The sequence below is a fragment of the Achroia grisella genome, unplaced genomic scaffold (assembly GCF_030625045.1).
Source record: "Achroia grisella isolate CSIRO2021 unplaced genomic scaffold, CSIRO_AGI_Agris_v1 utg152, whole genome shotgun sequence".
Lineage (NCBI taxonomy): Eukaryota > Metazoa > Arthropoda > Insecta > Lepidoptera > Pyralidae > Achroia > Achroia grisella.
In genome coordinates this window covers 30678-53645 of record NW_026712648.1, presented here as the reverse complement: position 1 = coordinate 53645, position 22968 = coordinate 30678, and the positions used below count along the sequence as shown (strand labels likewise).

General features: G+C 34.1%; 3 protein-coding genes across 3 annotated transcripts; all 3 read right to left on the bottom strand.

Moving 5' to 3' along the window:
- Window positions 1-1146: 1146 nt before the first annotated feature.
- On the bottom strand, window positions 1147-5255 carry LOC131840913 (probable basic-leucine zipper transcription factor S). Its single transcript, XM_059189129.1, has 3 exons — window positions 5200-5255; window positions 4611-4713; window positions 1147-4088 (listed from the first exon to the last, which is right to left on the bottom strand). The coding sequence occupies exons 1-3, from the start codon at window positions 5253-5255 to the stop codon at window positions 1425-1427; spliced, it is 2823 nt and encodes a 940-aa protein (XP_059045112.1). The 3' UTR covers window positions 1147-1424.
- A 342-nt stretch (window positions 5256-5597) lies between these two features.
- Window positions 5598-12488, bottom strand: LOC131840890 (interferon regulatory factor 2-binding protein-like A). Its single transcript, XM_059189088.1, has 4 exons — window positions 11840-12488; window positions 9120-9359; window positions 8462-8703; window positions 5598-8301 (listed from the first exon to the last, which is right to left on the bottom strand). Exons 1-4 carry the CDS (start codon window positions 12486-12488, stop codon window positions 8176-8178), a joined length of 1257 nt encoding a protein of 418 aa, XP_059045071.1. The 3' UTR covers window positions 5598-8175.
- A 173-nt stretch (window positions 12489-12661) lies between these two features.
- Window positions 12662-14352, bottom strand: LOC131840974 (uncharacterized). Its single transcript, XM_059189194.1, has 3 exons — window positions 14319-14352; window positions 13430-13572; window positions 12662-12916 (listed from the first exon to the last, which is right to left on the bottom strand). Exons 2-3 carry the CDS (start codon window positions 13568-13570, stop codon window positions 12662-12664), a joined length of 396 nt encoding a protein of 131 aa, XP_059045177.1. The 5' UTR covers window positions 13571-13572; window positions 14319-14352.
- Between the last annotated feature and the right edge of the window lie 8616 nt (window positions 14353-22968).

Sequence of the window (22968 nt, the reverse complement as noted above, 5' to 3'; positions counted from 1 at the left end):
TAGATATATTATATATTTAACACAGGTCTGAGAGATATGATATTGAAAACACTTTTACAATTTTTTATGTAATTCGACTCACATCACTCTTATCTCTTTGTTTGACTACATGAAGTGCATTATAAAAATAAGCACTTCCGAATACTTCGCAAACTATAACTAATATATATATAATTGTAGGTTATATTTATCTAAATAAAATAAAGTAAATAGACACGAAACAAAACTGGTATAAAATACTTTTTCTAAACGTGTGTTATTCCTAGATGCTGTACCGTTCGTAGTTTCGTAGCACATAATCAATCTGAACTAGACCACAATTTTTTATACTGGACTTATCTAATTCTGTATATATATATATATATACCGAAGAGAAGTTAGACACAGAAGAGGAAACACTGCTAACGTACGTGACTTGTAAGTATGTTCAGTGATAGCTTATACAGGTTTCATACTAATTGCAGCCTATTTTTTTTATGTGCATAAAATGGAAAATAACCTGTCGGCTCACCTGTAGGCAAATGGTAATATTGTCTATATATACTAAACAGCACTAAGGACAAGCACATTAGCATGCAATGGAAGGACTGTACAGCATATACAATCGATTTCGGCGGCGGGGAGGGGTAGGTACGCCCCCCCCCCTCGATGGGTGCTTGCGATTCCTAAGTTTTTTTAATATGATAATTGTATGTTGTAATTTTATTATGAAAATTTAAAGGTTAGGATGCATTTCGCAATATGTATATCTAACAGATTTTGGTAGATACAATTTCAATTAAAATTCTAAAAATTAATATCTCAAATAATATGACTTTCCGCACATTAATTTTATGGAGTAGTTAGACTAACAAAAACAGGTACTATCAAACATAAAATTTTCAACTCTCAAATTGATTGTATAGATTATACAGGTTAGCCCATGCGATGCCCATGATACTGCTCTTGCGTTGCCATTCCAGAGCACATCATGTCTCTTATCCTGCAATTTAGCTACCATTTGACACCCTTCTTTTATATTAATATTTAATTTAAATTTAAATGTAATAAGGCCTACAAAATATTTATATTTGTAGGTATTAAATTATACAAAATTTTGTTTTTACTATTACAGGTGAATACAATAATAAAACACTTATAAACACTCTAAAATTTATGTCAGTGCAAAAATAGGCTTAAGTCTACTAAAAGTATAAAATAACATACATTATGTTAGACTTAAAATATAACATTACATAAAAATATCACAAATTTATTGCGATAACTGATTTGTACTTGAGGTAAGAAATAACAGTAGAGGCAAATATACACTTGATTTGGCAAACAAACAACATTATTACTAAACACTTCAAGGCACACAAGGAATGTTACCAAAATTTTAAACAATGTTCTCTATAGAATATATAAAAGCACGGAAATAAATTCTACTGTAATCCATCAACACTGGTTTCACCAATACTCCCTCTACACTTTGTTTTTTGTGAATTATGTTTTGTAACTTGTCCAGCACTAATTTCTCCTTCACTCTTCAAAGGCAGAATGCCGAGAGATTGTAAATCTGAACTATATTTGGAAACTATTGATGCTGAACTTGTATCTGAAGTGGATTCAACTCTATTTCTTCTTAGCTTTTTCTTTAATTTGACTTCACCTAAACTGCTAATTTCTGAGGAAGAGTTATCTCCATCTAGAGAACTGGTACTAGTAGAAATTGTAAACTTTCTAAACGTCTTAGTTCCTTGAAAATTTTCTTCTTTTTGGTATATCTTGGATACATTTTGATTACAATTTTCTAGATTTGAAAGTATTTCCTGAGAATTTTGTGGTAAACGCAAATTAAATCTAGGCGAGGATAAATTAATAGATATTCCAAGGTCATCTTCATTTTCAATCTCTAACTGTAGTTCTTCTTTGCTTGATACACATGTCATAGGGCTGGTATGTTGATCTACTGACAACAATAATTTAAAAGGTGATGTAGTTCTAGTTTTTACTTTAGTTGGAGAGGTCATTACACATTTTACATGTACAGGTGAGGTTTGTGTATTTTTTTGAAATGCAACTATATTATTTTGATTATCTTCCATGTTATTATTCCGAGATGTAGAAGGCTTATTAAAATTCTCCAAAAAATCACCATACTCATCAATTATGAGCTGTTTAATAAAATCTTTTTCTAATATTAGCATTTTTTCAAGTTCACCTTTAGGATCGAGTGTTGGCCACAAGTCGTTATGTATTGGTTGAATATTGAATGTTTCATTTCTTGGAGATGTTTGAGTTTCTTTTAAAGATATTTTTTGCGAAGTAGTGCTTTGGGTCGCAGTATCTTGTGTGTCAACTAAATGTATAAATTCGAAGACATCTATTTTGTTTTTAATTGATAAATTTGATGTTTTTATGAAAGTCTCATTGGGATTTTCTTTTTCACTTTCCGAAGCATTTTTTGATTTATAAGAATTGATTAAGTTCTGATCAGAACTTGACATAATAGAATCAAATGGTGATTTGTTACTCTTACCTTCCTTGGAATGATCTGTGTGCCCGGATTTATCATCTTCAAAATCATCGGCATAACTATCTTCGTTTTGATCATTACTTGTAATTGAAATATTTGTTGATGTTGGTTGTGTATTTTGTGCAGTTTTTGACAATGTTTTATTAATAGTTTTCTCAATGTCAATTACTTCTTGAAGTAAATTTTCATCAGAAGTCGAAAGTATGTTTTCATTATCTTTTTGTTTGTTTTTTTGGGGCATGTCTTTATGAAAAGAATTTTCACGACTTTTTAAGATTCGGTCTAGTATTGGACTTATAGCAACGTCATGCTTATTAGGTATGTCAGACAATTCCTTCTCAATATCACTTACTCTAACACCACCTAATGTCAATTGCGAGTATGGTATGTATTCAGTGTTATTATTTAAAATTTGAGACTGTTTATTTGATGTTTTAGGACGTGTTATATTAGAATTATTTTTAGATTTTGGTAATTTTACCGCATTTAAATTTGATGTGTGCCCATAAACTGATTGTAGTTTTCGCTTCCATTCTTCTAAATTTAACTGTGATCTATTATCTGATTGTTTTCTATTAATTAAGGATTTAGGAAGTCTCCCGATATTACGTGACGATGCTCTAGTAGAAAATTGAGTTTTAACTTGCCTTTGAGTTTTCGGTTTATATTGACTATTGGAGCTAACATTGTTATTGGAGCCACTGCTATCATATGTCGGCATCCTTGAAACTTTTCTTATAGACTGTTTCTCACAGGCATGTGTCAATTGACCGTCTTGTTTTTTATCAGCAGTTTTAAGCTTTTGTTGCAACGTATATTCCGATTCATGTTGTGTAACAATAAATGCTACATTATTTTTATTTATACTTACACCTTTCTCAACTTTACTATCGGGCAAAATATCAAATTGTAAAACTTTTTGTTCTCTCAATTCACTTCTTATATTAATTCCTGGCATTTTCTGAAGATGTAATTTTTTATATTGAGTAGCAGTGATGTTTGGTTTAGAATATTTATAAGAGTATTCACAATAGGCAATAGTAGGACAGTTACTGTTTATTTTCGTATTATTTAAAATGTTTTCTTTATAGCCAATGTTATCTTTTTCATCAATGTGTATCACATTAGTACGTGACAATCCTAGCTTCCGTATACTTGTTTTCTTAAGTATAGATGTCGGATTTACTTGTACTCCCGCGCTTATTTTAGGTTTTTGTAAGTCGTTGGCCAGCGACTTCATTCCATTGAACTCCTTACTCAGATCAGATACACGTGGATGTGAATCTTCAGTTATTTTATAACCATTAAATTTGGCATTTACAATTTCTTCTATATGGACTTTTTCATTAAATTCTTCATCTAAAGGAGTTGGTAGCGATTTGATTTGTACTCCAGGCTCATGTTGCTTAGATAATTCTTTAGAAAGTATTTTTAAGTCATCTGCAGTTGTTTGTAACATTTCATGTAATCTTTTTAATATAATTTCGTCTTCAGGTTTTAAAGCTGGCTCTGGATTCCAAATATCATCATTGATGATGTTAACCATTTCAAATTTCTTACTACTTTCAACCTGTAACATATAAGAAACATAATTGTTTACATTTTTTTTTATTTAATCAACTATTAAACTCATTTATTATAGCATTATTATTATACAGTATTAACAATAACATATAACCACTAACCACAGCATATCTCATATGAATGAGGACAGTTACATTTAGTAGGAATATGGGTGATACCCCGTTATATCTAACAGTTTTGAAATCCTTTTAAAATATGTCGAAAATTTAGTACTTACGTAGTACTTTTCAAATTGAGTATCATACTTAAGAAGACTGAAACTTTAAAGAATATAAAAATTATGAGACATGTTTATAAATGAATCTCAAATCTCGCAAATACTTACATACAAAACAAAATAACAAATACCACAAGCTCTGTTTGGCTTGGAAGTATATGAAGTTAACAATATATGTTAATATTGTTAACTTCACTTCATACACCAATTGTTAGTAACGTATTAAGGCAATGGAAAACAAGAGCTGGTTTGTCATTCCAATGACTCAAAAAAATGGTATAGAGTACTAACCAAATATCTATCAACTGGGTACCGAGGAGCGTCAGTCCTCATCTGTTGGTCAGGCAAAGTGGTTCTGGCATTCGCTCCGTTGACGCTGTTCCAGTAGTTCGTTCTGTGGACAGGAAAATTAGGTAATTTTAATACAATACTTTTTATGTAAAGGCCCACGTTTTGTAACTTCATAAAACATAATACATGAATGAAAACAATGGGTATAATAGATATAAGGCGACAATATAAATGTGTGCATGTGTGAGACAGCAAGCAATCATATATTTCTGAAGTATATATATGTATATAACAAAGAGAAATATTGTAGTAAATGAATTGAAATTCCGGAAGAATGAATAATTATAGTTATTCATTGTGTATATTATTAAAATTTATTGTATCCTGTTTAATACTTTAGAATAATCTCTAATCAAATTATGGATAAGTATATCTGAAACTAGTATATAAAGAGTACCTCAGAAACTAGTATAATGGTATTAAACTTCATTTTTAAATTAAAGTTACATTATATACGATAGACGATCTTTATACGTGTTCTAGTTACATGAAACACATAATAAATTTCTTATAGACCCACTAAATATGCCTTGCAACTAATATAGAGGTGGGGAGGATATTAGTAACGGGTATTAGAGGCGCCATTTTGTCAAAATGTCCCTTCATTTAGGTTTTTATTTAAATACTAATGTAGTTCATTAGTTTTTCATACTACGCACCTATTAAAGCATATTGTGACCTTTAAAAATAGCAACTGCTGTTTTTAAAGGTAAAACGTACAAAATGGAATATTTGCATTAATTAAATTTATTTGTATATCTTATTTATAACGCCATCTCGTTCTGATTTTAATCATCATGATCGATCATTTTTGACTTATTGTCAACAATTTTGTAAGGTACAGAAATTATTTAGAAAAAATAAGTCATAGATACTCGATGTTTTTTATTGGGATAGGTTTGAGAGCGGGTTGTGAGGGTTAAATAAAAGTGCATTTGTACAAAATCACATCAATTGTATTTTCACCAACATGTACATTAACGTCTTAATCGAAGCATTTCTCTTGCTGCTTACAGTAAGAAAGAGACGACTCTCAAAATTAAGTATGTATATACTTTTATGTGTCGAATTTCTATCGACATCTACAAAGAAGCCTATGGATAAAGGCGGACTATAACAATCTGGCGTCTTAAATGTATGACAGTTTATGTAATATAATCATATTATTTAACCATAAATAAAATAACAACTAATTGTATACAAAGAAAAAAACAAAATGTCATACATATATATGTATTATACACGATAGGAAACATTTCTGAAATAGTTTAGCCAAAGTATTGTTAGTTGTCATACATTTAATACAACAGTAGTACAAAAGTAAAATGCACATTTTGTGCTTACAATTTATCAATGTCGCCCATTGGCGAGCACTAACTAACAGTCGACAAACCCGATGCCGGGTGGAATTCCACTGACCATTGATAATACTAACAATCAATTTCGAATCTACCAGAAACGACAGATTCAAGAAAACATCTATCATTAATTTTAAGTACTTATCATAAAAGTTTGTGAACAAATAAGTTTATGAATCAGTTAGTCGTACAATTACTTAAAATCGCCTGCATCTAAGAAAGAAAATTACATGCGATTATCTACATCGATTAAAATATATTTGCATTAATCACCAATTTAGGTGACAATAGTACATATAGAATCTGAGGATTTTCAGAAACGATTATAAAAGTTTAATGCGGTAATAGCTGACTAATACTGTATATAGAGTTTAGTGGCTGTTCCAAACATATATTTACAATTACATAGAACATATATATACAACATACGTATATGTACACAATTATATATATCTCTAAAATAAATAATGGACATCTCAATTTAATTGAATGTACTAACATGCGTTGTTTATAGACATAACGTCTGAAGTTATTGATTATCGCATTACATTATTCAAAGCAACATTAATTAGACACATTTTTAAATGTAACAAAATATATCCACATTATCCTACCAGGACAAGTGACATACAAAAAATAGTAAAACAAGTTAATATTAAATTAGAGCAAGACCAAGATCGAAAATAACGTACTAAAACAATTTGAAGCCAGTAAAAATGCAAAATAACACCCAAGACGTCCAGCTTTCTGATAGCCTTCGAAATTGACGTACACTACTACTTTTTAACATTAATGACATATATAATGATAATTACTTCACTTTATACAAATATAGCAGCGAGTTTTAAGAGTTCCTATAACGGCCGCGTGTTAGCGGTTCTGACAATTTGACATTTCATAAAATGACTAGGTACGCCCCCAACATATGTAAAGCGATTCTGCTAATACTGCCACCATCTTCTACCCACCGGTCGCATCTCAAACTGAGCCTATTTTACTGCCACCACGTAAATCTGAATGTATACGAGTCCAACGAGTTCAATGAATCAGCTTGAAGCACGAACGGGGACTTACTTTCCCCTCATGACATCTGACGCATTAAATTATTCTTACAAATTAATCAACTCAAATATCCACTCCAACGAGGTCACGTATAAAATATATAGTATTTAATATTTTTCCAATCAACAGAATATGAAACAACTAGGTACATAACGACCAAGTAAACAATAATACCTGAGTATTATTTGTTTGACAGATTGTTGTCATCGAATGCAAGACGGTAACGGAACTCGAGCCACTCTAATACTTAAATTGATAGTAAAAAAACACTATTTCATATGTATTGAATGTAATAAATACAAATATACATATATTTAATAATATCTGTACAGGGAGCGACATGCTTCCAATCAATATCCAAAACTATGCTTTTACAATCAGTACACTCGACTACATGTTATAATGTCATGATCGTATATCATATAATACTCGTATAATATATAAGAATCACATAAATAAATGCCAAGTTCACTATGGTTCAGGACCTACGGGTAACTAAGAAAATGGCATGCGAAGAAATCTCGCTCACGAATCAGCGCAATTTTCTCGAAAAGTAACGTTATCTTACGCTACGAATAATTCAGATCAACATTATCGTTTCTGCAACGATGCGTTATCTAGACAAAAATTAGTCGAAAAATCTTTAAAAATTGATATGTACTCTATTCAGAATATCCCACCAGATTTGTGCATTAAAAAACTCGAAACCTTGAATTGGCTTTGCGAAATAACGGAGAAATATATAAATTTACGCACAAAATCAGATCCAATATGCTGAATACGGCCCATATCGTAGTTATCATTGCGGCCTCCGCTGCCGCTAAAATAAGTTTAGATTCGCCAAACCTTTTCAGTAAACGATCTAAACTTATAAGTTGACTATTTACAAAGTTATATACAAATGTTCGGTAGGTGTAGGCGAGACCAATCCCCGCCTCGCCGCGGAGCCGCGCGCCGGTGCGGCTGAGAGCTGACGGCCGGCGCTTGCGGCCTCGTGCCGCGGCTTGCTCGGTACTTCTCCCGTGCACAACGAGCGTTCACATCGGGAGAGACAAGAGATAGAGTCGGGGCGACACTACGCTAGCCTAAGTCTCCCGCTCCTTCTTCGGTTTGAACTCCTCACCAAGTATTGTTGCAATTTCACCCTGCATAAATGCCCATGGCACCGTCGAGTTTGCCAATGGACATTTCTCCCCACTTGGACAGTAAACCTAGAAAGAATAAGATAATATTATATTGTCTTGTCTACTATTTTTAGTTGGATTTATTTGTATCTTTCTGACCTAGTAATACTTAGCAAACACATACAGTAAGCCGATTCATCGTGCAGAAAATGTAAAAATCACATGCAATATTAAACAAGAAACTAACCTCTGATCCTTGCTGTCGCTTGATAGAATCCCGGGAACAGGGGAAGCAGAATTTATGGTGCGGTTGGCTAGGGCACTGGACGAAGTGGGTGTCCTCAAGGCGCTCTTGGCAAAGTGTACATTTGAGCAGTGGCGCTGGCGTTGGCGCTGCCGCATCTGTGCCTTCGCCTGCCTCTGTCGACGACACCGATGTCGTCGACGACACGTGCCGGGAGCCCGACGACCGCCGCCCGCCGTTCGACCCTGTCGGACCGGAGAGCAATTGTTAGCTACTGTCTGCTAATTGGAATCACGCGAAAGAAATCTACTCAGTACCGATTAAGTCAGCGTAACTGAACTACCGCTGATTGTCGAATTCTTAATTTAGTGACGTTTTATGTGACATATCCGCGAATATATAGGCGACAAGTCAGCAGACTGTAGCGGACGGCATGTGCGCGAGCGGTCGTCGGGCGCCATGCCGGAGCCGACATTAAAGCAGGTCGACTCCGACCCGCCGTACGATACGTACGGTAACTACAGAATCTATAAAATGTTAGCAAACGAAACTATTTTTGAGTTATTACTTCAGTATTTTCAAAATAACATTCGTGTGTGAAAATCTAGTTCCAATTGGAATTCAGTATCAGTCCATTTTCAACTGTAAATTAGATACGTACCTGATGAGTTAGGCGAATGTTGACTGGATCGACTGGCTGACCGCTGAGGTGGTGGCTGGGGTGGTGATCCGCCAGCTGACCGAGGCGAGCCTGGTGGTAAAGTATCCGCCACCGACATTAGCGCAGCCATTGGTGAAGGACCTGCACCAGCGGAGGCTCCAGTCACGGGAGGTGAGCCAGCTGTTCTACCCAATGGTGATCCTGCCGAACCGTTCGTCAGCGGCGCGCTGTTACCATACCCTGTAGATATTGTAAAATATACAAAAATTGTTAGCAAAACTAACGTAATCAAGAGATGAGACGATCATATTTAAAAGTCAGCACTTAGTTATATTTCACTATGCGTTACGTTTAAAAACGTTTAAGAAAATATATAAAATTGAATTCGTAACGAAATTTAATAATTTGGACTTTTTTAATGTTACGTGTATATATTATTATTGTTATTCACGTATAAACCGTAGTAAAAGTAAATGTAGTTTGGTATAATGAAGGATAATTTCTGGCAGGCATGACGTCGCGGCGACGATGCAATAGTAACGAACGACATAGCTTTCAGTTTGCCCCAATAACCTCACATTCAATGTTGGATGACACATCGTTTGCGGTGGACCGACGGATAGATCGTAAACACACGCTCGCACACGCATAATGTCATATAAATAGCGTGTGTTACGTAGTGAGCGGTGGTGTGTCATAGGTGGTCGCGTAGTGCTACTCGTAGATTTGGGCTAACTCCACCAGACTGACAATTCAAATAATACAAACACCCTCCATTATCGACACGGCTACTATCAACAACAACAATTATTAATCATTTATAATTCAGTGTAGTATTAATTTGTAAATTCTTTCTATACAGACCAGTATAGAAAGAATTTGCTGCATTAAGACCTAAGTCGTATGGTTAACACTATTGCCATAACAATTTCGTTACTATTAACAAGTCTATGGGTGCGTGCAGAGTTGTAGAAATGTTAGTTCGTGATGAAACATATCTAAGAGCTTGAATACATGGATAATATATTGCAAGGTTTATAGTTAATAATAAATACAATGCTAACAAACGTATAAATGTTCTGTCTTTGTACTCTCTAACTTTAACTTTTCTTTATTAATGTTGAAACAATGATATTTATATCCTTTTTAAATAAATTTGTTTCTTTTGTAAAAAGATATTTGATCAAACGCTGAATGTGTATGTGCCGCTTTGTTTACGAAAACGTCTCGTTTGCATTTGGGTAATGAATTCGCCTGTCATGAACTGAATGTAAACATATTCATTAGAGTAGCATGGTGTAGGGCATGAGTGACGGTCGGGTGCGCGGTGCAAAGGCTTGGCCCATATGGCGGTGGTGACGTCACGCGCGGTGACCTTTTTGGCCGCAGCTCGCGGCGGGCGGCCGCGCTCCCTACACACGCCAGCGGAATGTGGTCGGGCGGCTTTGCCAAGCGTAGGCAGGCTCTATATTTTTTCGCCCGACGAGCACCTACATACGTACGCGAGCGAAAATGTCGTCACGCAACGTTGCCACACCGCTGTTTCGTGCATGCATTCACGGTACGGTGGTAGGAACCGCGTTAACATTACGTGGGTGTTTGTACGTAGCGAGTTTGTGTGCGGGAGGCCGCAGGCGCGGGCTCGCTTTCGAGAACGCTCAACTAGTCGGACCGGTTTTGTATTTATGGACTGAGTTAATGCACCTACCTAGATTATGAATCCCGTGGCGAAACGCGCAAAACAACCAAGACCACGCACGTTCACGTTCGTTGTCTATCATGTGTGCGTGATGAAATAAAATAACTGTGTACATTTTCCAATATAATTGATTTACTCTGATATTATTGGTAAACAACGGAATGATCTTTGAGTAATATATAGTTATATGTCGTAAAAACTTAATTGGTTAGTCCATTTTGCTAATTATAATAGTCTTGAAAAATAAATAAAAACATTGGTAAACAGGTTTTTAAACTAAGCAGATACATCGAATAATTGTATTTCGAGTAATAGGAAAGGTACTGATTTGATCACTGTACTTATATGTAAATTCCTATAATATATAATTTTAACATTAAATATTGAATAGACACAGAGGTATGTGCAGTAAAGTCATGACATCCGATTATAAAGCATGGAATTAGCTAATCAACCTGCTGGGCTACAACAGCTTGCAGTGCATTTTACAAATGCGCATCAAAACTAAAGATATGGTATAAAAATAATAAAAAAAAGTCTGTAAAAGACAATTCTGTAAAAGGTTATACTTAATTATTTAGAGAGACGAGACGCTGACGCCACTATACGCAAATTTATATATTAATACCAGGTTTTAATATAATATGGCTAAATACCGAATACTAATACTACTGTAATTAATATTTATTAAACAAATGCTGATGTTCCTAATTAGCCAATCAAATATCAAACTAAAATTATTAAACAAAATGTGTATTGTTTTTGTGAAATCTATTATTGCGTGCGGTTTACGTGTTTCATCATACATACTATTTATTGATCAAATTATGGATCATTATGAAGAATTGCTTTTTATGAATTATGTTTTTATTTTATTTATAGTCCAAATTTATCAAATTTTAATCATTCATAAAATAACTAATCACAATATAAGAACACTAAAAATAACATAAATGTTTATATGAATTTAAACCGATGCTGACTTCAAAATAATTGCAAGTTTTACTTAAACATGTCTTACCGTTGGACTTAAATGACGCTGCATCAAAAGATGGAGTTCGTAAAGGATGTTTCTCCTGTTTGAAAACTCGGTCTGCAACGAAAGGTGCCGCCAATGATACTGCTGGTAAAGAATCGCCACGCGTTGGTGGTGGACGAGAATGCTCTTCCATTAGCCTTTTTGGCGGGTCGTCATCTTCCAACGGTCTTTTGAGAGATATGCCTGGAGCTAAACGTGCTCCACCATGTGCTGTCAAATGATGTGTAGGAAGATGCGTTAATCGCCGATTTTCATGTTCCTCGCGACGTCCTCCGTATTCTGCTAGAAGACCTGTAGCTGCTCCCCTAGGATGATGTAGAGCAAATCCAGCTGTGGGAGCGTGATGTGCCGGTGGAGCTGGTTGACCTCTAGTGGCAGTCTCGGCTCCATTTTGGTGAGCTTCCAAAGGAGCTCGATGAGTAGTTTTGGCATGTGTAGGTCCTCGACCTTCTTGGAAGCCATGGGCGCGCTTCAGCTGCCTAGCGGTGTCTAGGACCACTTCTATACGATCAGCGCCTTCATAATTGACACAACCACGACAAACTGCTTCCGAAAACTCATGCAACATTGCCCACGGCATGCGGGGCAAGTCGCACAAGTAACAGTGCTGCCGCTTTTGCATCACCGACATCTCGCCACCGGACGTAGTACGGAGTGCGAGAGATCGGCCTTCTTCGTTTCGCTTGAAAATTGTCACAAATTTTTCGAACTTTTAAAGAAAAACACCTTCACCATGGTACACACAGGCACACTGAACAAGTTCACAATCGGCTCCGAGAATGTCGAACAGAGATCTGGAACGTGTTAAGCACTCGCTACCCTAGCGAGTTGAGTAGAGACTGAGCTCGAGTCGAGGCGGCTGGCTACGGTAGAGGAGAAGGGGGACGGGTGGCAGCGGCCATTATCGAGCGGTGACGTCAGCGCGCGCAGAACGACGACGCGACGCGCCGCCGAGGACGAGCCGTTAGCCGCGACGCGCGGATGCGCTGCCGCGCCACGCCGCCGCACCGCAAACCACTCGCACCCTACGCCGACATGTTTAACGTCAGATAATGAATGCTATTTAATAAATAGATACTACATGCACTAGATGTACGCTCTAGTACATAGAAAAAATGTATTTATTTATTACTTGTTACGATTCAAATCTTACACAGACTTAAAACATGCTTTTTTATAACGCCTGACCTCTTTTCAAGTTAAAGATCATAAGTCAAATTAACTACATTATAAACGAGTTAGAAACAAATATTTAGATGTATGATTCGTATACCAAAAAAATTATGATTTTTACGTTACTTTTAAGATTTCAAGTAAGCTACATCTTATGAAAATATAAAACTTAAGATAAAATTTGAAAAGTATAGCTTACAAAATGACTCACGATTGCGCTCATTAGGTCGAGCCCTCAATTCAGTTAGGCAAGTCTATAAAATTCAACGAAAGTAAAGAGCTTCTGTTGTAGAATAACAATTAATGTTAACACGTATTGTGGACGTGTTCGATGCATTAAATTTAAATCTATTCTCGGTCTGTTTCCTTTCGGTCGACTGCATTCTAAATTATTATTACCGCGCAACACGAAACGGATCCGGTTGGAAGCGGGGGGAGGACCGGTATGGCGGCCATGTTGAGACGTGACGTCACGTGACGAGTCAGAGCAGCGTACGGAACGGCAACGCTGCTCGCCTGCTGCGCCATGTTGCCGTTCATTTCTGTTGTGTTAATAATAATGAAGCTCATCGTTTTTTGTATGCGGTACGAGGATCGGTGAAAAACAGTTATGCGGCCAGGTAAACTACTATGACAAACCCGTGGAGACTGTGAGCAACGCTCACCAATAAACACCAAAATGAATAATACCGGGGTAGTTGAGTACCGACCTATTCCGCTATTACATTCATTAGTCATTTGTAACTATGTGTTCGTTCACTTTTAATCACAATATAGTTACACAATATACTTACAAGATTAAACGTCTTTACTTATGTAAAGTTTAATCTGTATTATACGAAAATTTTCTGAGATTTGTGGGTATATCGAGAAAACTCGTCTAAATTATAATCTTTCTAATTATCTTGACAATTACCTACATATATGACTTAGTCTAATGATACTGTAATATTTTATTTTTCTGTAAGTATTAATATAGTTTTGATAACTATCAATATGTATTTTATGCCTTTCTCTTTCATAGGCAATGGCTAGTGTCGGGCATTTTGGACACCATCCCGTGGTCGTCATAAAGGACCTTTACCTGTGTTTATAGGTAGATTCTGTAGGTTTTTGTCAAGGTTATCAGGTTTTAGAACAGAACCCTTTCCAAACCTATTAGTTCCACGGGTCAGTAAATCTTTTCTGGATCACAAATTTGTTAAATGTACTTAGATTATATGTTTTTTAATAAGATAAACATTTCTTTTTTAGTAAAAGTAGAATGACACGATTCACTTTTTACTACCTCATAATGAATTCAATTTCTGAAAGTACTTTTTTATCCAAATTCGTTTTTGTCAAATTCTGCAATCAGGTAATCCAATTTGTTTCTACCTCATCACGGTAGACGTATAATTCGATTCAGTTGCCATGTTATTTGGAACAAGTAAATCACAAAGCGATAGGTATAACTTCTATAGAATGGAAAACATTTGAACTTAACTGTTAATGCAAATATTTTAGTCAATACAACACATTCCTGTTTCTTATTTCTAGTCCTAAATAACCTAAAGATTCGACTAAAATAAAAGCTGAATGTCATGTTTTAGCACTTTAAATTGGTTTCATGCCTGCTCAATGTCTATTAATTAATAATATCACGTCTACTTTATACTGATAAAGTGAACCAAACTTATGAGGCAAACGCTGGCTGGCAGTTTATTCTTTTGAAAAAACGCCAATTATTAAATACTTCGCCAGTGAATTACACTAATTCTTTGAGATTTTATTTTATTCTATATAACGTTAACACACGGGTGCACTAAGAAATTATGGATTTTAGAAGCACTATCAACTGTAGGTACATGTTCTCCAGATCGTTTATCTATTAGCATTTTCATTGACGTCGTGGCAAGAAAGTTATTCCGAAGTAGTCCTTACAGACAGGCGTAGAGTCTTTATATTGATTATCTGGATTTACCAAACCAGTTCCCTTATTGCATGGCGCAACTAACTTTCTGTAATAAATCCCGATAGTACTTGATTTTATTTCATAAACAAGTCTTTAAGAATTTACGTATTACTCGTAGATATTCCTGGTACTAATAGAGAAAAGAATTATTCGTCTTACATTTTTATTTATTTTCGCAGATAATAACCTATTGTTAATGAAATAAATTATAATATTTCTATAAACTATATTTTTTGACGAAGACCACACGATGTTACATATTTCTGATTGCTACTATACCTACTATTACAATGACTACACTTGTGTAAACCTACGGACAAAGGCTGTCTGTAGGTTCTAGCTTTTTATGGAAGTAGAGGGGGAAGGCTCAGTTCTGGGATCGATGAGCGCACAGAAAAGTCCAGAACGCATGCGCTCAGCATAGATAACACGTGTCAATGTTTATTTACGTTCTGTGCATGTATACAGCCTTTCCCGCTCCGTATTCGGGTATCTGCGTTGAAACTCATAGTAACTATGTGGATGCGGCATATATTGCTTAACAATAATTGATATTGCATTGAATAATATTTGTATAAATAAAAAAATGATCACTGTCTGTTACATGGAAGGTCTATTAGAATATCTATTACTGGACATTATGACAAAACCCAAAACGATGATTGTTACAATTTTTGTCTGCGCGTTTTTATGCGCTAATCTCAGAAACGGCTTAAACTGATTTAAGTGCAGGTTTTACTAATCTAAAGTACATAATTCACATGAAATTTAGTATTTATTTTATACTAAAACAGGTAAAATAAAAAATAGTTATTTTTATATCGATTACCAGGTGTCTGTACCCGAGCTACCAGCTGAGTCAATGACTCTGTAGTCATGAGCTCAACTAGAAACTACATACAAATTTGAATACATTTTTACAATTTTGTTTCCTGCGAAGACTAGATTATATTATAGATATTTTTTAATAATATTACACAGGACCTATTGGTAGAACTCATTTATAGAGATGAGATCCAATTATCTATGAAGATACAATATAGCTGGAAGATATCTTTATTAGCGATAAGCCCACTCTTGGTCACATTTTTCTCCGTACATTACATTCTACATCTCTTAGTACATTCAGTGTGCGAAAAGCAGTAAATGTGAGGATAGAAAAATAAATGAATCAGCTGTTAAAATATTTAGATTTGTAACTAAACTCACTATGTAAAATATTAATGTATGGCTGATTACACAATTTCTGTGTTTACTATCTTAGACTACTATATATAAATTGTATATTAGTAGCTACTCGCCCCAGCTTCAGCCAATTGTATACTAGTACCCCGGGTGTACATGTATTATATATATAAACCTTCCTCTAGAATCACTCTTATCTATTTAAAAAAAACCGCTTCAAAATCCGTTGCGTAGTTTTAAAGATTTGAGCATACATAGGGACGGACAGACAGCGACTTTGTTTTATACTGTGTAGTGATGTAAAGAGATAACATAAAAAGAACAAGATGATCAGAATACAACAAGTAGATGTTTAGTGTCTTTCCAGAGTAGTGATTTGTGAAAAATGCAATGCGAAAGAGTTCGACATAAAACTGGAATGGAAACAAAGAACGGTTACTGCAGTGATAGTCTACTACGCAGTATAGATTTCAGTCAAATTCGATAAAGCCTGCAACATTGTAAAGATTAAAAACTGACACGTGTAGAGGAACCTGCGAATTATTTGTTTCTTCTTTTATTCTTTTTATCCAATTAAATTGGCAAATAAACTTACGGCCCACCTCATACTCACATAAGTCTGAGTCATTCTGGAGGACTAAGATGACATGTCTTTTATCCTGTAACTTCACTGCCTTATCTCAACCTTCAACCGAAATGCAGGTTACGTTAAGAGCTGCTTGATGGCTGAAATAGGTGAAAGTGAGGTATCCAGAGAGACTTAATCAAAATCCAGGTCGCTAAAAACCGTGAAGAATGCACTAAGAACAAAATTAAAATAATTAATTTTGCGAGAATTGTTCGTTATTTAATTAGTAAACAATATTGGTAGGTTATGCGGCAGAGAACCAGTTTAGCAAGTTAAACGACGCCATTGAAATCAATCTACCTATGTATAAATTTAAATTTGCTTACATGGAAAACAACTGCGAAACCTGTATTTTCTATAAATATATATTATTATCTAAACGTTTGCATTTTATGAATATTAACGAAAAATATTGTTACTTTATTAAAATTCTATTTCTTATTTATTGTTGCAATGTTATTTTTAGTCTTGAGCACTGATATATACTTTATGTACGATAAGATATAAAAAATCAGTAGGCTGCAGATAAGAGTATATAACAGGTATTTTTATTAAAAGAAATCAAAACAATGATGTTTTAGTATCGTTGTATATCAGTAACATCTACCAATATACATCTAATATAGTTACGTAGATATACACCCTCAGTCACATACCACACTGTACGCCTGTGGGACGACGAGATGGGTATTATTGTAGAATAAAAATAATAAACGAAAAATATAAGTCTTTTATTCTTGATTAGGACTTAATTTGAAAATTTAATCCTATTCAAGAATAGTAGGTAAAACCAACTTCTATTAACTTGGGAATATGGGCGTATAAAGACCGAGGTCGTAAAAAACTACTAGACTGATTTATCTTGGTATTAGAGTTACGTTTTTCAGATCAATAAAGTAACTAAATTCACCCTTGAACGCATAAAATGCTATGAATCGGGACGCTTGAGCACGAAAACGTTACATCACCCCCTGTAACTGGAGGGTTGAGTATCGATTGGTGACGTCACACCCCTCAACCTCTACAAGGCATTGACCACTTACAGCATTATAGAATACATCAGCTATATTTACTTATAGAGAAACATTAAAACCTTACCTAATGTGAATTTTTTAACGTTATTATTATTTAGGTATAAATAAATACATTAATCAGAACACTCATTTTCTATCTATTGAAACATATAATTATTATGAATATTTAGTCATTTTTACCTAAAAAGAGCTGAATGCCAACTAAAATATTTCAAAAGTAAAACAATATATATCAAGCAAATAGATTCTCAATAAATTGTGAAGTGAACATTTTATTTGTGACAAAACACATTTAAAAACTTAAAAGAATTATTATATGGTTTAAAGATTGTTAAAGTCTAAAGATCTCAAGTAGCTAGTATATAATATACCTACATAGAAATGAAATATTCTATCTATATATTAATTTATTTGTATATAATTATGAGTTATTAATTAATAAGAATATTTGCATAAAATTAAAGTACGCATTTATTTATTTAATATAATAATCAACACAAATCTATAATGACTGAATTCTTAGATATAAACGTAGGAGTAGTTCCGTAATTTGATCATGTTATCGTAATTCAATCACAAATTTCCGAATGATATGTTTGTTATGCAGAATAGTCCGACATTCTGCAAAGAATACATTTTTTATGCTTATATAAATAGAAATAATATTACAGATACTGTAGGTTGTAGATATAAACATAAATATTAAACGAGTTGCCGCCTACATGATTTGACAATATGATCGGTTATATAACCGACTACAATGTCGAATAAATAGGTAAGCTAAGCTAATGACCTAAGGACAAAGACATGTTCTATAGATGGACGGATTATTGTGGTACATCGCAAGCCGTTTACTAATCTGTAATACGTATAGATAGAAGATTTTTACTATAGCACCACATGATATTAATGAAAACATACACGTCAGTATATGACATATACTATATATACACATATATACATTACATATACTATATGTAAATGTATATATGTGTGCCATCCCAGTTGTTATTGATCACGGAGGCAGAACATCAAGTTATGCCTCCGTAGAATCACATTTTGCAAAGAATTACGTAGAAATTAACGGTAGCGGTATTATTTTGGATACGGTACAAATTGCGAATATTGCGATGTCCGTGGAGAATGCCTGTAGTAGGAGATGATTAGGTGATTAGGTATATATCGTAATTTAATTGACCAAGACCTATAAGAAGATTGCACAATAAATGCATTAGTAAGAAAATTTAATATGGCTTAAAGTCCTCATATTATAAAACAGCAGAATATTGCTGATTTTGGCAATATTACGTTTTAGAACCTTTCTGAGTAGGTTTTTTTATTATTTTGTTTATATTCGAGAGTTATTAACACTTTGCAGTATCAACATCTTTAAACTACTGTAAAGTTACCAAAGATAAATTTTTAATAATGTAACAAAATTAATAATTAACAAAACTCTGTATATGAAAGAAACGAAAATAATTAAATCTCACAATATTATTGTGAGATTTAATTATTTTCGTTTCGATGTAATAGAACCTAAAATAGTGATTGTAAGAATTTTTGACTGTTTGTCTGTAAATCTGTGCGCGCGAATCACAGAAGCGGCTAAACCGATTTGAGTCCACTAATGCATATATTGTGGTAAGTTTAATTCAAATTTTAGTGTTAGTTTTATTCCAATCTGTTTACAAAAAAATTTATTCGCGTACGAAGTCGCTGTCTCGGCCAGTATTTACTAAAAATATTCTAGACCTATCATAACGTACTAACGTTCGTGAGTCGTTTACCTCGACGCAACGCGGGGTAACGCTGACGTGTCATCTTGCTTGTTATTGAGCGAGACGTGAGTACAACACGCATGCGCGAAGACATCGATCTGGTGCCGGTCGACGGCATCGCAGCCGCCGTCAGTGGCTACTATGCTGAGATGATAAAGAGATATGTATAGAGGTTAATTCCTAAATACAACAAGTTCATTATAAGAGCAACGCTAGATAACAATTTTAATACACTAAATATTTTATATAACATGTAATAGTAGATATGTAATGCAAGAAGTCCGTAAGGGTTTGAAATCTCATGCATCATCATGAACGTCAAATTTTTTATATTACAATTTCCCTACCGTCCAGTTCAGTAGATATACAGATTCAATTGAGTAGAACGGCCAAGAAATTCAATAGTTTTTTTTTTTTTTTTTTTTAAAAGCCATTTATTTACAACTTTTACTTATATAGTGTCTATGTCTAACATTCAATGAAAATCCCGTGCATGAACAACTATTGCCATGCACGCTCGCATATTTCTTTATAAAATAAAGAAATATAAATGGTTGGTTTAGCTGTTTTAAATTTCAAATCGATACCCTCAGTGGCTTCTGAGAAATGAATGGAAAGATCGCACTATGTGAAAACCGTTTTGAACAGAAATCTAAAAAAGGTTGTACTAAAACTGATCAGAAAAACTGTTCTGATGAAATGGAATTTAATCATTCTGTATATATTCCTTCTCTCGATATACTTCGAAATTAAAGCGGAAAATTAAGCACGATACAAATACAAATATCATACCGACTCAGATTAGATTACAAACCATTACATAATATAACAACAAGAAAGTCTAAAATTAGTTATGAATCAAAATCAACTATAACAATTCTACAAACTGTCTCGAATAGCATAAGGCACTTGGAACGCGAAGTATTAGAAAGAGATGAGTCCAAGTAGACTTAATTTGCTAGAAATCTACACTTTGCACGCAGATAATCTCATTCTAGACTTGAATTCTACCATTAACATAAAGATAATTAAATCTATAGCACATCTACTGAAAACTGACATAAAATCAGTTAATTTATTTCTTTATAATTAGAACATGTTACAATACAATGTAGGATTGATCGTCACCATGGTGGTACAAAAAAATCATGGAACAATATAAGTATTAACCAGTACTATGACACATTTGTAACCGTTATTATAGTATTTTTATTATCTTCAGTTAATTTCCTTTTCCGTCCAGTAAAGATGATGTGTTCGACTGAAAGTAAGTAAGCTTCCGACCCAACTCTGTTTCCGGAGGTTGTGACAATCCTTGGCCTCATTTCGGAGGTAGCGGACTCTAGCCCCGTAACCTCGCCGGGGTTGCCTTGGCAACTTGTATTGCTAATATGACACAATGCTTCTACATACAAAGAGGTACAGTTCACTTCACCTATTCTATAAGAGTATAAAAAAAAAATTAAGTTTTTGTGTTTATCTATTTGTAATACTTAGTGCCGTACCGATTTTAAAAATTATTTTACCTACAGATAATATATGCGAGTAAGATACCTACTAATACATAGTAGGTATAGATATCATTTTAATAAAATTTTTAACCATTGAACTAAAAAAATACAGTATAATTAGAATAATTTTCAAAATTCCATTTCTATATATTCTATTGCCTGTGTTATCTTTTTTTATTTGAATAACTATAGTTGTAAAAATTTATTTGTGTTTAGTATAATTAAATATAATTTTCAGTACCGTATGAATCGGTTCCATGTATTTATTTATTTTCTATTGTTACTCAGATTTTTAAATAGTTTTAATAAAGCCATAGGAATGCTTTACTTCGATAAAAAATGCCTGTAAGGGCCCAGGTGTATGGTATCTTTTTTTAGAAAAACACATCGATTATATATTGAATAACTCAATTATAATTGTATTTTAAATATTTAAAAATATAATTTTTAATCATTATATCATCGTCTTATAACGTAGCCATTTTTATTTAATTCATTGTATTATTGGCATTCAATTTAGTGATGAAATAAGAATGAAGAATGGTTTCCTTTAACAGGGGAGTGACAGGATGATACGGAGGAACTGGAGAAATCGGGTCAAGGATCCCGCGACCGGGTCGCCTCTGGTTATTGATCTTTGACCCGGCTACAGATGCTGGCTGGAACACATTGTCATCTATGATATCATGCAAATTATTTTGTAATTTTATTCTTAATGTAAACATCGTTGCTTTATGTTTGTTAAAGGTAATATATTTAGTCTGTACCAACGTTGACTGATATGATGGTCTCTAGATCAAAATATGTATTAATTCATGGACATCATAATGTTAAGATACATTGCGGAACTATAAATTACACTTCTTGTCGCATCTCACAAGTATGGTATACATGAGTCCCCCAGAGACAAAGAGGTCACAGTACCGGTACTCTTGGTATAGACACGTTATGCGGAGGAATATCATATTAAAGAAAATTACATAAACGCAAATTATTCTCAAAAGAAAAAGTTCAAAAATATAAAAGATATTTTTGAAGACACAGAAGAAAAAGATAGTACTAACAATATAGAAAGATATATATAATATCAATATAGATAGATTGCATTTTTAACCAATGTCAGAAAATGCATAATTTCTTATCATAAAAAAAGAACATCCCGTGATTGTTTTAAACAAGTACATATTAATTTTTAAGAATTTTTATCAAATTGCATTGATTAGGAAAATGGCTGCCTTTTAAGTTGTGTCGTTTGAAATAAGTATAAATATTCTAATAGATTATTACCATTTATTGTTTTTCAAAGAATTCGCGACATTTTTGCATACGTACAAACGAGTTTTTAAAACATTTATTCCACTCCGAAGTTGGGGTAGTCAAAATGGCCGTTTCGGGTGAGCTGAAACATTGACCACGAAGACTTTGCTTAATTTTGGGGAACGTAAAAAAATCGTTAGGGCTTAAATCAGGGCTGTAAGGCGGAAGATCCAAAATTTCAACATTTTGGGTGCTCAAAAACATCTTTGTGGTGTGTGAACTTGCATTGTCATGGTGCAGTATTATACGACGTCTTGAATTGTTTTTTCGAAATTCGGTGATGACTTGTGGCAAACAAACAGTGGTATACCAGTCAACGGTAACCGTCTTGCAATCTTCTAGTATAGAATAATGGCGACGTGACCACCCTTTGCCACAAACGAGGCAACCATTTTTTTTATTGCTCCGTGAGCAAATTACTTTGGTTGGTTTTGGCTCATCCTGGAAGACCCAAACAGTGGAAAGCTGATTACAATCTGGATCGTAAGCATATATCCAAGACTCGTCACCACTAACCAAATCATAAAC

What these genes read in the sequence shown, in the direction of transcription:
- LOC131840913 (XM_059189129.1), bottom strand. Translation starts at nt 5,255, where the DNA reads ATGGCGCCTCTAATACCCGTTACTAATATCCTCCCCACCTCTATATTA. An exon ending in ACCTCTATATTAGTTGCAAG is followed by an intron (nt 4,714 to 5,199) that starts GCATATTTAGTG and finishes TCCTGTCCACAG; the next exon opens with AACGAACTACTGGAACAGCG. An exon ending in ACCCAGTTGATAGATATTTG is followed by an intron (nt 4,089 to 4,610) that starts GTTAGTACTCTA and finishes TATATGTTACAG; the next exon opens with GTTGAAAGTAGTAAGAAATT.
- LOC131840890 (XM_059189088.1), bottom strand. Translation starts at nt 12,488, where the DNA reads ATGTCGGTGATGCAAAAGCGGCAGCACTGTTACTTGTGCGACTTGCCC. An exon ending in AGCGTCATTTAAGTCCAACG is followed by an intron (nt 9,360 to 11,839) that starts GTAAGACATGTT and finishes CAATATCTACAG; the next exon opens with GGTATGGTAACAGCGCGCCG. An exon ending in AGCGACAGCAAGGATCAGAG is followed by an intron (nt 8,302 to 8,461) that starts GTTAGTTTCTTG and finishes TATTCTTTCTAG; the next exon opens with GTTTACTGTCCAAGTGGGGA.
- LOC131840974 (XM_059189194.1), bottom strand. Translation starts at nt 13,570, where the DNA reads ATGAACGGCAACATGGCGCAGCAGGCGAGCAGCGTTGCCGTTCCGTAC. An exon ending in GATCCGTTTCGTGTTGCGCG is followed by an intron (nt 12,917 to 13,429) that starts GTAATAATAATT and finishes TTTATTAAATAG; the next exon opens with CATTCATTATCTGACGTTAA.